This window comes from Lutjanus erythropterus, chromosome 16 (assembly GCF_056507025.1).
Source record: "Lutjanus erythropterus isolate fLutEry1 chromosome 16, fLutEry1.hap2, whole genome shotgun sequence".
NCBI lineage: Eukaryota > Metazoa > Chordata > Actinopteri > Lutjaniformes > Lutjanidae > Lutjanus > Lutjanus erythropterus.
In genome coordinates this window covers 29,414,626-29,430,000 of record NC_139332.1, presented here as the reverse complement: position 1 = coordinate 29,430,000, position 15,375 = coordinate 29,414,626, and the positions used below count along the sequence as shown (strand labels likewise).

Below are 15,375 nucleotides of genomic sequence, written 5' to 3'. Positions count from 1 at the left end.
ACCAAATACTGCTCTCTCAACCAGACTCCGTTAGAAAAAAAACTTCTGTGTACTGCTGCCTTGGTAGGTTAGTTTGTTGTGTTACTGTGTGACTTTGGTGAATCCAAACTAGCTGTTTATGGTGGTGAAGTCACACAATAACACAAACAAACTATCGGATCGAGGGATTGGAAGATGTCCTGCAAGATAAAATGGAGTGTGGTTGCTTTAAAGAGAGATATCTGGCTTATAAAATGGCAGCTTTCCATCAGAAAAGGCTGTCTGATGGTAAAGTAGGGAGGTGAAAATATTCTAAATATGATGTACATTTATTAAATTTTTTAGGTGGTGGGTTCCTACACTGGGACTCCTGCTGCTTCTCCAAACTGGAGGCGAGCCGACCGCCATCCGCTACAGGTAATACACTGACCTTATACAACCGCACTTCAAAAACTCTGAACTATCCCTTTAAAACTGATCTGATGCCGGAAAAATTAGCATGGATTTGAGGCAAACGAGTATGGACGTCATGAACAAAGTGAAGTACAAAAATCGGGGCACTACAGCAGTCAGGACTACAGTGGGATGTGTGTGATAAAACGGGCAGGTGGCTACAGTCGGCGCCGAGTGAGACTGAAATGGAAGGACAAGACGTGTTAGACACAGTATGGCTGATATATAAATGCTTTACTCTGGGGGGCGGGGTTAAGGTGGGGGCGCTGTTCGAGAGCCGTCCACTCAAGAGTCTATCACAGGTGTGTTTAGTTATGTGACCAGTAACAGGATCAAACATGCAATTACAATTGCACAGAAGAGGTGCCATAGATTAAAGAGTAAAACTGTTTCTGGTCGATAAAAAAAAAAACTGCACAGGAAGCAGCTCTGTTTCATCTCAGGATCGACATTCATATTCTACAGCCGCGCTCCTCCGCCGTGACCCTCGACAGTGTCAGCGGACGCGCCCCCTCCCTCTACTGGGGCTTGTCCGTTTTGTGTGCGGTGAGGAAGGCCATGCCGTGGGTCCTGAAGTGGGTGTTGAGGTCCGAGGCCTTGTCGAAACGCCGGCCGCACACCTTGCAGCTCAGATTCCCCTCTCCATCCTCGCCCAGCGCCTGAGGCGAGGCTGCGGGCGAGCCGTCGGGAGAGCCGCCGCCACCGCCGCCACCGCCGCCGCTGCTATGAGCGCGCGGGGTGCCGCGGTCGGCGTCGCTCTGGGTGTCCCGCACGCGGTGAGTGATGAAGCGGTGCCTGCTGAGCGAGCCGGCCGACGCGAAGCAGACGCCGCACTGCAGGCACTGGAAGGAGGCGGTGTCTGCCCGATGCTGGGGGATGTGGCGCTGAAACTCCGCCCCGTCCTCGGTGGAGTAGCCGCACGGGACGCAGCGGAAAATGTTGTCTTCCTCCTCCAACTCGTTGGACGCCAACGATGTCGACGCGGTGGACGCCCTGGTTCTCTTTGCGGGGCCTGCTCCCTCCTCGCCGTCCTCTGTGGTGTTTTCGTCCTCGTCGCCCGCCCGGCCTCCAGGAGGTCCGCCCTCGCCGTCTTGTTCTGAGGAGCTGCCTGGTCCTTCTGCCCCTGTGGCTGCACGCTTCCTGGTCATGGGGGGACCCTGAGGACACAACAAGTGAGACAAAGACTCAACGTTGCAGTACTGATACACGAGGCAAGCAAAAAGTGCAAGGGAATTCATATGTTGATGAACAGTTTTACTGCGTCCCTATATTTTGTCCAGAAACAGAGAGAACCACCGTGTCTTGACTCACCTGTCCATCTGTGGTTCTGTGATGGAGCCGAATGTGTTTGTCCAGTAAGAACCGACTTCCAAAGGTGCGTTTGCCTTCTGTGCAATATCTGAAAAATAATTACACAGGGTTAACTCACTTCTTATTATATTATAATCAGAGTCTGACCAATACTGGATTTTTGAGGCCTAGTAATTAACATATAAACATATTAATAATACAGATGTCTTAGATTATTTTTTGAGAATTATGACACTGAGCCAAGAAATCAATTTGTCTGTGCTCTCTGGTGTCCGTTTTATTTATATAGCCAAAAAACTTAATTGAATAAATTACCTCAAGTTTTTCTCTTCATTAATAAGATGTATTTTTTCTCCATTTCTATTTTTGAAATCAAGAAAATTCATCCACATTCTGCACATGCTGCATACTGTTGTGGAAAAAATGGAAGAAATCTCAGGATGAGCGACTGAGGAGGGACAACGTGAGCACAGAGTCAGTTCACAGTATGATGTGATGGTGACGTCAAACCTAATCTGCAATTTCTGTGCTGCCGTTTCTTTCAAAATTAAGCTGTTAAAAATTAGGGAACCATCACTGCCACATTTTAAGTAAATGCAGGATTTTAAGTTTTGCAAACTTTATTCATCTTCAATTATTGATATCGACCAAAACTTCACTACTAGTTTTTCAGCTATATCGCTCAGGCCCACTTCACCATTTTTAATAAAGCAACCAACTCCTGGTTAATTCAGCAGCACACAAACACTCATGTCTAGATTTTAAATGTTAAATCTTTAAATGCATGCTTTTTTGCTGTGCTCATTTATATGATATTTTACTTGACTCAACTTATCTTCTTTTTACTTCACTGTTCCAGCCTCCTATTTTTATAAAAGCCCGTCTAGAGACAGTTGTTGAAAATTTGCATTTGGTATAAAACTCGCACCGGATAGCTCAGTTTATATACTGCATCTGTCTCTATCAAATAAACCATAAATAAATAAACTTGTGTATCTACAATAAACTGATAAGGCTGATTTATCAGTCTAGCTCTGATAATTAACATGTCTAAATAGTAGGTCACCCAATGAAAAGTTTTTAAATAACATTTAAAGTTCAAACATTGAACATTTTAAATCGTAGTTGTGGGTCAATTTGTATCTGAAATGTGAATTTGATGAAAGTTTAAGCGACTCACTGGCAATGGAAGACTCTCTTGTTGCCCTCATGAATGACACGCTCGTGACGTCTCAGGCTGGAAGACGTGCTGAACGTGCCTCCACAAATACGACACGGGAACTTTGGAGTTGACGGCACACGGGCAGAGGTACAGAGAGATAAGATAAAAAAGATGTTAGGTCTCAGTCAAACGAGCAGCAGTACAGACAGGAAATTAACAACAGCCTTGCTCCAAACATGGTGGGTTCTTCAGCCATTTTCCATCAATAAAATTTAAGCAGCTGGTTAAACAATCCTTGGGTTCATCTATAGAATCAGGTTTAAATAAATAACTATGTCACACCTTGCCGTGCTCCAGCTTCACGTGACCCAGATAGTCTTCGTTGTCAGTGAAGGTGGTCTGACACTGAGGGCAGGTCCACTCCGTCTGGGCGGCGGGCTGAGCGCTGCCGCCCGCGGAGGTCGAGTGGCCTCCCGGAGCCTCGTAGTCCTCGTCCGCATCGTCGTCGTCGTCGTCTTCCTCCTCCTCTTCTTCCTCCTCCTCCTGTTCCCGCCCCCAGTCCTCCCCATCTGAGTTGTCGGGTTTTCCGGAGGATTTGGATTTGAGGCCAGAGGGGCCGGACGTGTTGGCCGGGGCCGAGGCGGGGTTGGAGGCGTCGGACTGAGACTCTGTCTGTTTGGCTGACGGTCCTCTGTGAGCCGTCTGAGAGGGACGACAGGAAAGGGTGAGAGAACAGAAATACATGCAGGACGTTCAAAATTGATTCCTTTACCTCCAAAGGGGTAGTTTGTATTATTTGAAGAGGGGCTGCATGACGTACAAGGTATCCATATTCACTGTATAACCTACAGTAGATGGTTGTCAGCCCCAGTTTGAAAACGCAGAAGAAGCAAGTACCAGTACAGAAGCTAAAGAAATCAGTTTAAGTGTATGGTATATTTAGGATATTTTCATCACTTTACTTTGCAGTCGAACAGTGTTTTCTGACAGGAAATTGCAGTTATAAGCCAAATATTGGTTTCCCTTAAGCAGCCAGACTCCGTTGGTGAAATCAACACTGGTGTTAGTGGCCAGAGCATCTCTGCACCAATACAGTGTTTTATTTTAATGCTGTTTAGACGCACATTTTTCATTTATCAAAAAAATTGCAGCTTCTGCAACTTGGATATGGCACTTTGCCATATTGGGATTTCAATAATATTTCGATTAATTGTGCAGCCCTAGAGACCACTGTTCTACAAGCCAAATCTCTCTCTTCAAGCACACCAGACTCCACTGGGAAAAAAACACAATTTTACCTCACAGAACGCAGAATTTGCTGGTCAACCGTTGCATCGATCTGTTAGTTAGTTTGTGTTATTGTGTGACTTTGGTGAAACTGAAGTAGCTTTTTAAAACACTGAAGTTACACAAATAACACAAACAAATTTTTAAAAAATCAGGGCAGCGGTAGACCAGCAACTCCCATGTTCTGTTTGGTAAAATCACTGATTTTGGCAATGGAGTTTGGTTGGTTTGGAGAGAGCGATATTTGGCTTATATAACAGTGGTCTCCTGTCAGAAAAGGCTGTTTGATGGTGGCTCAGTTGGTAGAGCGTTCGCCCCAGGTATTAAGGCTGTGAGTACTGCATTTCCTTTCCCTGACTCTCCCTCCTCATATCCTGTCATTTCTTCAGCTATCCTATAAATGAAAGGCGTAAAAGCTCGTGAAAAGGCCGTCTGATAGCAAGGTAAAGCAGAGAAAATAATCCCAGTATACACTTAAACTTTAGGTGGACCTTTTTTTCATACACGTGTCGACCACCATCTACTGAAAGTAATAATACACTGACTATGGCTAAGTACCTCATACAACCCCACTTCAAGTAATCCAAACTATCTCTTTAAAAATACAGAACAATCTGTCTCACAGAAACTCATTTCTATTCCTAAATTAACTTCTGTACTTGGTATAGAACTTAGGACAAGGTCACCATGGAGGAACCTTGCTAAGGCCGATCCAAGGAGTTGCTGTATGCCTTTGTTGACACCACATTCACTGTAGAAAGCAGCAAATGGGCAACACATAAAGGCAACATGCTCGTTCAACTTACTGTCTAACATCTACGATCTCTGAATATTCATACTGAGGAGAAAACACACCTTAATGTGCTCCATCATCGACCCTTTCTGGGCGTAGAGTTTGGTGCAGTCAGGACACTTGAACACATGCACTTTTTGCTTGGCTAAATGAGTGTCAAAGTGCATGTACAGCAAGGGCTTCTGGGTAAAAACCGTATCACACATCACACACTTGTAGATCATTCTGCAAAAGGAGAAAAAGACATTCATATGTTAGAGATCTGTTTCTAAAATGTGATCATCCTCTAAAGATATTTCTCTACATGCAGGTAGACGTCTTTTTTGGTACAAACGGTATACGACACGTACTTGGCCTGTCCTCCGGTGAGGGTCGGGTGCTGGGTGCTGATGTGGCTCTGGGCGCTGGGGGAAGACTTGAAGGCCATGGGGCAGCTGGGGCACTTGTGGAAGACCTCGCAGTGAGCAGTCTGGATGTGGGACTTGATGGAGTTCAACCCTCCGAATACGACCTGGCAGCTCGAGCACCTGGACAAGATCGTGATACACAGTCTGATGAATTATAGCTCTAATGCAAAAACACATCTTTATAGAACTGAGTGCGTTTATTTATTGATATAAACATTTTCAAGTCTGTCTTGGATGCGTCTGCCTTAAAACATCCACTATAGATCACATCTCACATCTCAAATAATGTCGGCAAACAGGAAATGTATAAAACCCGGACAGGCTGCAAAATTAGCCATTTCATATTAAAATGTAACTTGTCCAGCACAAAAATGGCAAAAATATACATTTTAAGTGCTAAAACACTGACACAAAAACGTTGAAATCCCTCATCAAACCTTTGGTGCTTTTTTTTTAACAATATAATTTAATGATGAATGATATGTTGTGCATGAATCCTGGTTACTGACAATAAATCAAAATGGAGACAATATTTTCATAGATCTGTGATTTTTTTTTCCACTTTAAAAATGACTGGCCTATCAGAAATAAATAACTGGTTAAAGTATCAAGGTATCAAATCAAGACCCAGACATCTGCTGATGCTTATTGACAGGTGTTATCAATGGTTTTGGGACGTGTTTCCACACCTGTATCCAATACGTCTGGCGAAGTGCAGGCAGGCCTCCTCCAGGTGGGTCTGGAAGCTGGCCTGCCGGGCGATGCCGCCACACTCGGGACAGACATGAGGCGCTCGGTGTTTATGGATCCTCTGGTGGGCGGACACGGCACACGAGTTAGGCAGCATCATTGGAGGCGAGCACTGCGTACATGTCTGAAACAGAGGAAAAGGAAAATCAAACAAAACTATCACCGGCGTTTTATAACAGCGGGTATCGGCGGCACGGTTTCAAAGACTCACAGAGTTAGAAGCAGCTCTGATCTGCTGGAAGTGTGTGACCAGCTCGGTCTTGCCGGAGAATTGCGTTTGGCACTCTGGACATTTGAAGTTGTTGTACTGCAGCCCCTCGGCCTTCTTGCAAGGCAGAGGCATCAGCGCCTGGGGGCCCTGAGGAGCGCGGCGGACCGGTCGAGGCTGAGCGGCCGCTGGAGCCGAAGCGTCCTTCATCGGGCTGGAGTTGGCAGAGACGGCGGAGCCGCCGGTGGTGGTGGAAGGAGAGGAGACTGGAGGAGAGGAGGACGAAGTGGAGAGCAGGCCTGGTCAGCCACAGGTGGAAATCAGGAGAGACAAATGGGACGTGGTCAATGGAGATGAATCCCAAATGAATGATGTGTGTGTTTTATTGTGAAATACTGTCAGACTAAAATATCTGTCTTTCATGACCCTCTACACTAAAAGAAATAAAAATGTATGGATTTACATGCATTATAAACCATTTATAAAGCAATTCTAAAGTTTCATAAGCATCATTTGGAACTTCAGATGATGTTTTTTTTATGTTTATGTTCAACATATTCTCACTCTCAGCTCGTCAAATATGGCAGCTCTTTCCTTGATCAATCACTGGTAAAATTAACTATCAATTAATCGATTAATCAAAGATTACCAAATGCATTTTCTTCCACTCGAACTCGAGTTTTATGTCCACAGCAACATGCTGCTCGTTCTCTGACAGAATCACAAACATCCCCAGAAATAAAGGTGCCAAGTAGAACCATATAGGGTTATTCAGCTTGTTCCCATCAGAGAACAATTTTTGGTTCTTGTAAGAACTTCTTATAAAAGGTCTCTTGGAACCCTTTCGAAGAGTTCTACCCAGAATCTAGAATAAAGGGTCATATTTAGAACCACCTGTGAAAGATTTCACCTAGAAACTCCTGTGAGAGGTTCTACAGAGATCACTTTTTTGGTGAAGTAGTTCCACCTAGAACCCTCCCTGGAGGTTCTATCCAGAACCTTTCTACCTTTCTAGGGGTGATAACAAGAATCCACCCAGGGGGTTCTACTGAGAACATTTTTATTCCAAGGGTTTTATCTAGAACACATTGAGGAGGTTCTACAGGGAACCTTTTTATATTATGGTACAAAGAACCCCTGAAAAAGGGTTCTTAATGGAAACCTTTAGTCTTACAAAGAACCATTTTTTCCAAAAAGGGTTCTTCAGAAGCAAATTGCTTTGAGTAGAACCACGGCCCTTAAGGAAGAACCCTTTTGGAACCCATATTTCTAAGAGTGTAGCCAATGAAACATATAAAGAGCTACATATTTAAGATGTTTATTTGATAAGTAGATCAAATAAATTTAACATGATCGATTAATTTTTTAAGAATCGATTAATCTATCATTGATTAATTGTTAGTATCCCTAGTTCAAACCATTTTACTGAATTTGCAGTATGGCTTACTGCAATTTTCAAATTGCAGGAGGTGTAATATTTGTTAAAGGCAAAATGTGTGTCAAGAAATGTTTAAATTAATGATGTTGTGAAGCAGAGATGTCCTGTCCTACAAATTAGATGCTACAAATGTAAAAAAAAAAACATTTTCATTTTGTACAGATTCCTGTAAAAAATAAGTCATTTTAACACGTCAATTCAATCAAAATAAGAATAATGATTAAAAATTATCATGACCACAATTGCTATATCAGTCAAAATAATCGATATAGATAGATATAGATATTTTTTTTAAGCGTCACTACTGACCCTGATTGCTCCACAGTCAAAAAAGCAACAATAAATATGCATTGCCCAGGTAGACTTTCAAAATAAAGGCATAAATACTACTTGGGTCAGAGGGGAAAAAATCATGCAGGTTCAACACAATTCAGACCAAAGATTCACAACAAGACCTCAGCTCAGCTCAAGCCAGCTGATGGCGTCTCCTGCAACTTGAGCTTGTCAAACCGCCAGCGGCAGGTTCTAGAACGTCTCCCGTTTCAACAGCCAGTCAGCCCAAAGCAAAGTCAGTAAACTGTGAGTAATGACAGAGTTTTGGACGGAAGAAAAGAGAGGATCGCCTCATCAGTTTGTTTGGAGGAACAGGTGTGTTTGTACGACAAGGTCGAAGGCCACATTCAGACAGAGTCGGGCGTTGTGGAGTCTGAGGAGTGTTTATTTATGCTGAGAACATAACTGTTGTGAAACCATCAGAAAATTATGTTTTATTTCTCTGATTCACCGGCTTTCGGCTACCAGCACTCACTCACCTTTTCAGCAGAGTCTCTTGGTGGGTCTAGAAAGGAACCCCTGGTTTGTGAAACTATCGTACTCGTAAACTGATCACTCTCACAGGATCTTCTGTGGGTCTGGAGTTCCCTTCTAGACACGACTGGGTCTCTTTCTGTCTCTCTCTGTTTTCGCTGAACTTTAGCAGAAACTGTGCTCTTTTATAATTTCAGACGCTACAAATTATTTCCAGCTGCGAAAAAAAAAAAACCTCAACAGCTGAACAGTCAGAGCGGGTACAGAGAGCTGCTGCGATGGAGACGATACACCGTCTCATCTAGTCGCATCGTGCAAACTGTCAGGTAGTTGCAAGTTTTAAATTGTCTCTTAGTGAATCTTTGGTCTGAACTGGGCTTAACTTATTTAAGATCACGTACAAAACTTAACGTAAGCAAGTTACACACATGAGGTTTTATAATCATCAACTGCAACTTTATAATGCCCATTCAAATACTGTTAATACACAGTTTACAATCTAATCAATAACCAAGAGTTACAAATATCTGGTCCATCTCTCTCTGTAATGGAGAGATGATGTTCATTATTAAATACTTAATAGAGTGTATAAACAATAAACTGTTTACTAATTTAATCAGAATGTTAATATGATCTTCTATGATATAATACATCATTTATAAACTATTTTATATGACACAAACTAATGACAAGTTGTGCCAATAATTAACCATCAAAGCACCATTTGTTAATGATGGTTACTATGAAGTGTTACTGTTTGATGTAGAGCTGAAACAATTAGTCAATTAGTAGCAATAATTTTGATAATCGATTAATCATTCTGTATTTTTTTTTTTTTTTAGCAAAAATGCCCAAAACTGTCCAGTTTCAGCTCCTCATTTTCAAGTATTTGCAGGTTTCTTTTCATGTTATATCACAGTAAAATTAATATATTTGGGTTTTGGACTGTTGATTGGACCAAAGAAGCAGTTTGAAGACGTCACTTTGAGCTCTGCGAAATTGTGGTGAGTATTTTTTATTTTTTTTTTTACAAATTTTTGACATTTAGGAACACTAAAAGATTAATGGTGAAAATAACTGTCAGATAAATCGCTAATTGAATTACTCGTTAGTTGCAGCTCTAAACAACATAACTGAATGTTGACTAAAAAAACACCCAACATGCAACCAAAAATGCAGAACCTTTATGAGGGCTGTAACAAATTATCGATAGCCTCACTAGCCAATCAGCACAAAAATAATTTCTCTGCAGTTTTGATAATCCATCATTTGTCATTTATCAACAAAGATTTAATTATCCTTTTTCCTGCATTTTACAATATAAGTATCTCATGCCTTTCTATGTTTTATTATGTTGTAAATTTAATTTCAGTCAGACAAAACAATCACTTTTGAAGACGTCACTTGGCTCAGGGAGACATTTTATTGACTAAATGATTAATTTGCACCAATGTTACTTGTACTCCATATTTAATATTGCTTATTTTGTCATTTTCTGTACTTTTCTATTGATAATCCCATTCAATTCCTGTCTATTTATTTTTTTTAAGTATGTGTCGATTTTAATAAACCGTTTGAGGACGACACAATTTCAATGATGCTGAATCTTGAATCGATTCATTGTAAATAAAAATAATAATAAAAACAGATTAACCGATCATTGCAATAATCATAATCTGCAGCCCTACTCACCACCGATGGGAGTTATGTCCTGCTGTCCAATCATCTGCTCCACGGTGACGGGCCTCATGACCAGGTGCGAGCACTGCATGACCAGCCCACGCTCCTTATGCTCCCGGGCGTGCAGGAGCAGGCTGCACTTGTTGAAGAAGGCCAGCCTCTTAGCGCAGTGGTTGCAGGTCACCTCGATGCGGAGCGACCGTCTGTCGTAGTGTCGAGCCAGGCTGCGCTCCAGGGCAAAAGCGTCTCCACACTCAAGGCAGCGGTACCCTGTGGCAGGGAGCGGGAGACCCCACTCAGGCGGCGGAGGCGCTGAGAGGTCGGGCTTGTAGCTCGGCAACAGGTTCTTACTGTTGAGGATTTTGTTAAAGGCCTCCACCAGGCTTGACTGACTGCGGGAGATGACGGCGCCTGTGCTGTTGACGATGGAGGCGGGTTTGTTTGGCTGGAGGGAGCCACCGATGATGGTGCCGCTGCCTCCGTTAGCCGTCTTATTGGTGGCTGTGCGGACGCTGATCCCACCAGCAGCAACTGAGAACTTGGGGGAGGAGGTGACAGCGGGAGTTACAGGCAGCGCTGCAGATTTAGTGATGCTAACAGCAGTGGCAGAAACCTTCGCCTTGTCCGATGCTGCCATTTTGTTTTGGACTTTCGTGGCGGCAGCTAACATGACGCTGCTGGCTGCGAGTGTGGACACAGGCAGGGCGTTGAGAGCACTTACTTTCTGAGAAGTAGTCGTCATGTGACCAGCTTCAAGTTTTTGAGCCTTGTTTCCTAAAACCTTACGCTCCCCAGGTTGACCTTTGGCGTCCAACCCTTTCCCTGCGGCGCCACCTTTGGGCGCCACCCTTGTGACAGTTCTGGTGATTCCACCTGTGGAGGTTTTAATAGTTTTTATTCTGACTTTGAGGGGTCGCGATGGAGCTCCAGAGGCAGCAGGTGCAGCAGCGCCACCTGCTTCTCCTCCGTCACTGGATGGAGGTTTAGACTTGCCATCATCTACCTCCATCTTCTCCTCACTTGTTCTCGCATTTTCCCCTTTATCAGCTTTGCCGTCGGCGACCCTCTCGATGCCGTTCCCCACCTCCATCTCCTCCTCCTCCTCTTTGGGCTCCCGCAGCTCAGACGGAGGTGGCGTGGAGGCCACCGCGGGGCTGGAGCACCTCTTACCTGCGACTTGAGCAGTTGATTTTGGCATCTCTGGTTCAGGACTCTCCGGTGAGTCTCGCTCCTCTATGACGTGTTCTGAATGTCTTTCCTCCAGCTGGGGACTCTCCGTGGAGCCAGACGACTGGGGTGTTGAAGAAGTCAGAGATGCCCCTGATGGAGTGTCCCCTGGTTTAGGGTGAGACGCAGTAGAGGACGTGGGCTGGGTTGAGTCAGACTTGTAGCGTCGGCTCAGCTGAGTACAAGTCGGGGAGTCGGGGTTCTCTTGGATCACCAACGGACTCCCTAGATCGGGGTCTGAGTCATCCTCCTCCATCTGCTGGTGCTGAAACCCAGCGGGGCCACCTTTGGGAGCACCGTTAAAAGGCTGAGACGAATGCAGCGGGTGTGACGAGAGGGCTGAAGGTGGCGTGGGAAGGAGAGGCTTGGATGGTGGAAAGAAAGGCGAGGCTAGTCCGACGGGCCCGCCTGCAGGGAGCGGAGACGACCCTGCTGACAGTGAGGAAGATGAAGGTAGTGAAGCTTTGACTCCGTCCGCCCTCTCCTGGCTTGTGTCCTGCTGCTGCTGGTGCTGCTGCTGGAGGAGCTGCATCTTCCTCGCCCGGCCCACTGGATCTCCAGACCCCTGCGCCACAAGTGGTTTCAGTCTGTTGAAAATGTTCCCGCCCTGCTTGTGGGACTTGGCTGCACCGGCGCCTGCTGCTTCTGAAGACACTTTCGGGGTGTTCAGGGACCACGGTGCTCCGTTAGACTGCGACTGACTGAGGGGAAGAGGCGTGGAGACACCAGACGCCCCAAAACCGTTGTGGTTGAGAGCCTCAGATTCAGCTATTCCAGGCGCACACGCTCCTAGTCTGGGACCCACGTCGACCCCTGCGATCACATCGATGGGGTCCTGGTCTGTGTCTCCTCCGTCCCCTCCATCTACGGTCTCGAGGCGAACTTTATTCTTCACTATCACGCTAACGATTGAGGTGTCCGCCTGCGAGTCTGAGGGGCTCGGCGGTCTCAAGGATGACCCAACACCCACCACACTGTCCGACTTTCCCAAAGGTGCGCCCGCAGCTCCATGGGGTCCCTCCGCCTCATCGGGGGCAGACTGGATGGCCTCTTTGGCATCTATATCAGGAATGTCAAATGCTGCCAACAGGTCATCAAAATCTGGGGTCTTCATGTCCCCCATACCGGGATTAACTCCTGCGGAAACATAAAATCAGAGACATCAGAGATTCTACACATTTTCCATTTCAAAATTCCATACTTTTTCAGACTGTAAATATTTTATACTATATTTGACAACTGAGCAGGGCTTAACTGTCAGGATTGCCTGTTTGCCTGCGCCACGTCAGGCAAGTAAATCTCAAAACAAAACTATTTTGATAACTGATTGATTTTTAATGCAAAATGGCAAAAACTGCAGTTTTCAGCCTCTCAAATATGGAGATTCCCCACTTTTCTTTGTTTATTACCATATAAAACTGAATATATTTATAAATAAAATGAGACATCTGTGCTAGATTAAACATGATAATTAACTTTATTTAGTATTTGATAACTGCTAATAACAAAAAAAAAGTAAGATTGACTTTGCATAAGTAGATTTCTGACCCGCCTGCTGACCAGGTAAGTGGAAAAAGAACAAAAACATTATCATTGAACCCTGCTGAGAAAAAGTAGCTATTTGTTTATTGTGTAAATAAATGGTTTTAAATGGGTATGCTGTTATGTTGCCAAATAATTACCAGGTGATTGTTTAATGTCTAATTTGAGAGGCTGAAAACAGCATAATATCTGCCTGAAAAATTACTTCAATAATAAATCAATTGTCAAAATAGTTTAATTCTTATTTACCATTTGATAGGGATGCGGGACATAATTGAATCCTTGATACATGACGATTCTCTCCTCAAAGATTAAGATCAATGCAAAAAAGTTAATAATTGTAAATTAAACAGTCAATTATCAACATTATGATTTCCTGTAAAAACTGACGGTACATTCCTTACAGCTGAACTGATTACATGGTGAAAAGTAACAGCTGTACACATGTGTGTTGTGTTTACATTCTCAACCAGGCTACCCTTGAGTTCACTTTAAAATGCATTGATAATCGTTTTATAGCTGCACCGTCACCCTCTGAATCGAATCAAATCATGAGGCACAAGAGATCCCCACCCAAAGTTGCTAGATAATCACTAGCCCAACATGACATTTTACTTGGCCCGGGCAAGCAGGCAATCCTTGTTGGTGACACCTGTATAAAGTGTCTTAGTACGGCTTTGGGCCATCACATGCCTTGGCATTGATTGTACAAGTCTCTGGAAGTCAAATGGAAGGATGAAACACCATTCTTTCAAAAGATGTTCCCTTGTTTGGTGTTTTGACGATGGTAGTGGAAAGCGCGGTCAAAACCATCTCTTCAAAATCCCCCATACGTGATCAATTCATCTGAGATCTGGTGACTGTAAAGACCACGGCGTATGATTCTCGATATTTTCATGCTCATGAAACCAGTCAGTGACAAGTCCTGCCCTATGGATGGGAGCACTGTCATCCTGAAGGAGACCACTCCCATCAGGATAGGTATGTTTCATCATAGAATAAAGGTGATCACTTTGAATGACTTGATTTGCATTGACCAGGGGGTGAAATTAACCGTTTAAAATTTGATAATCTACTAACCACTGACAGATAAATATTCAAATTCAGCAGCCACTGAATAATAAATCATTCTATGGCTCAAATACACCAATCACTGTCATATTTTACCAGAATTTGGCTGGCTTTTTCCCACCTCTAAAGGGGAAAGTGGACCCAAACCATACCAGCAAAATGCACATAAAAATGCAGCCTAACAGAGGGATCAAACCCTCAGGTTTTTCCTTTAATTTGTCCCCCCTTTGTAGCATGAATCTGTGTTGTTGTCCATCAAAATATTAGCTCTGCCTTGCTAGCATAACACCTGCTACAAAAACCTCAACATGCACATTGTTTAAATTGTTAAAGGTGGTTAAAATGTTTATATTTACGAGGTAAATTCCGCGCAGTGAATTTCTTGCATGCACCTTCTTCATTTGACACAAACTGACAAGCTACAGCATGTTAGCTTGATATCAGGGAAGCTAGCTGAGCAACAAGGATCCTGGGCTAGCGTTTAGCTAGCGCGCTAGCGACGGCGTTTCTGCAACCAAACCCTCCTCTCCTAACAGGTTCAGCACTAATTTGCTATGAATGGGAAACACCGCTTCATTATTGCTTCCAGTGCATGCCAAGCTCTGCAGAAGTGAGCGTTTACGAAACTGTTTAACAGCCGGGGCAGCGACCTCGGTTATTCCGAGCTAGCGGTATTCCTTCCCCGACTGAGGCTGGCTAGCTGGCCGCTGAGCTCCAGCCAAGACAGAGAGGGGTCATTTAGCTAACGAGCTAGCGTTCGCCATTAAAAAGCAACCGGAGCGGTCTGTTGAGGTATGGTTTCACAGCGGTAACAACCCGGTGATCGTAGGGTCGACGATGGCACAGAAGAGGATGGCTGGGATGGGGATTTTTGTTTAATATTTCATGTATTTTGATTGTTTACCTGGATATGCGATTCCCGACTATCCTAGCTCGTTTTCAGCTGAAAATGCTGCGCTTCCCGTCACGTGACCCGGGACATCCTATCAGGCGGAGATAGCGCTGGAAAAATGCATGGATGATGCTGCAAACGACACGTATATTTATTTCTACTGTGCATGACATTAAACATTAATAAATGTCCTCACCGGGCTATTTTTAAACCATTTTAAGTCGGGACAGTTGTCTCTGCATAAAACTGATGGTTTACCAGGTTCACACCTGGCAGTGTCAACAATAAGAGGCTCTGAGAGCAATAAAAACACAAAAAAGCAACATATTTACATATAGCTTTTATTGCAAAAAAACACAAATACATGA

General features: G+C 44.0%; 1 protein-coding gene and 1 non-coding gene across 3 annotated transcripts; both read right to left on the bottom strand.

Moving 5' to 3' along the window:
- Positions 1-268: 268 nt before the first annotated feature.
- znf687b (zinc finger protein 687b) lies at positions 269-15,126 on the bottom strand. Of its 2 annotated transcripts, none has more exons than XM_084738800.1 (10): positions 15,020-15,126; positions 10,288-12,639; positions 6,354-6,649; positions 6,082-6,266; positions 5,336-5,512; positions 5,048-5,210; positions 3,248-3,607; positions 2,924-3,024; positions 1,744-1,831; positions 269-1,589 (listed from the first exon to the last, which is right to left on the bottom strand). In XM_084738800.1, the coding sequence occupies exons 2-10, from the start codon at positions 12,623-12,625 to the stop codon at positions 951-953; spliced, it is 4,347 nt and encodes a 1,448-aa protein (XP_084594926.1). In that variant the 5' UTR covers positions 12,626-12,639; positions 15,020-15,126; the 3' UTR covers positions 269-950. The 2 variants fall into 2 exon arrangements, with proteins under 2 accessions (XP_084594926.1, XP_084594927.1); XM_084738801.1 differs by having other exon boundaries at positions 6,354-6,616.
- Positions 4,844-4,979, bottom strand: LOC146313324 (small nucleolar RNA SNORA13). The gene has a single exon (XR_014772132.1). It is a non-coding gene; the product is annotated as a small nucleolar RNA SNORA13 (small nucleolar RNA).
- Positions 15,127-15,375: the final 249 nt, after the last annotated feature.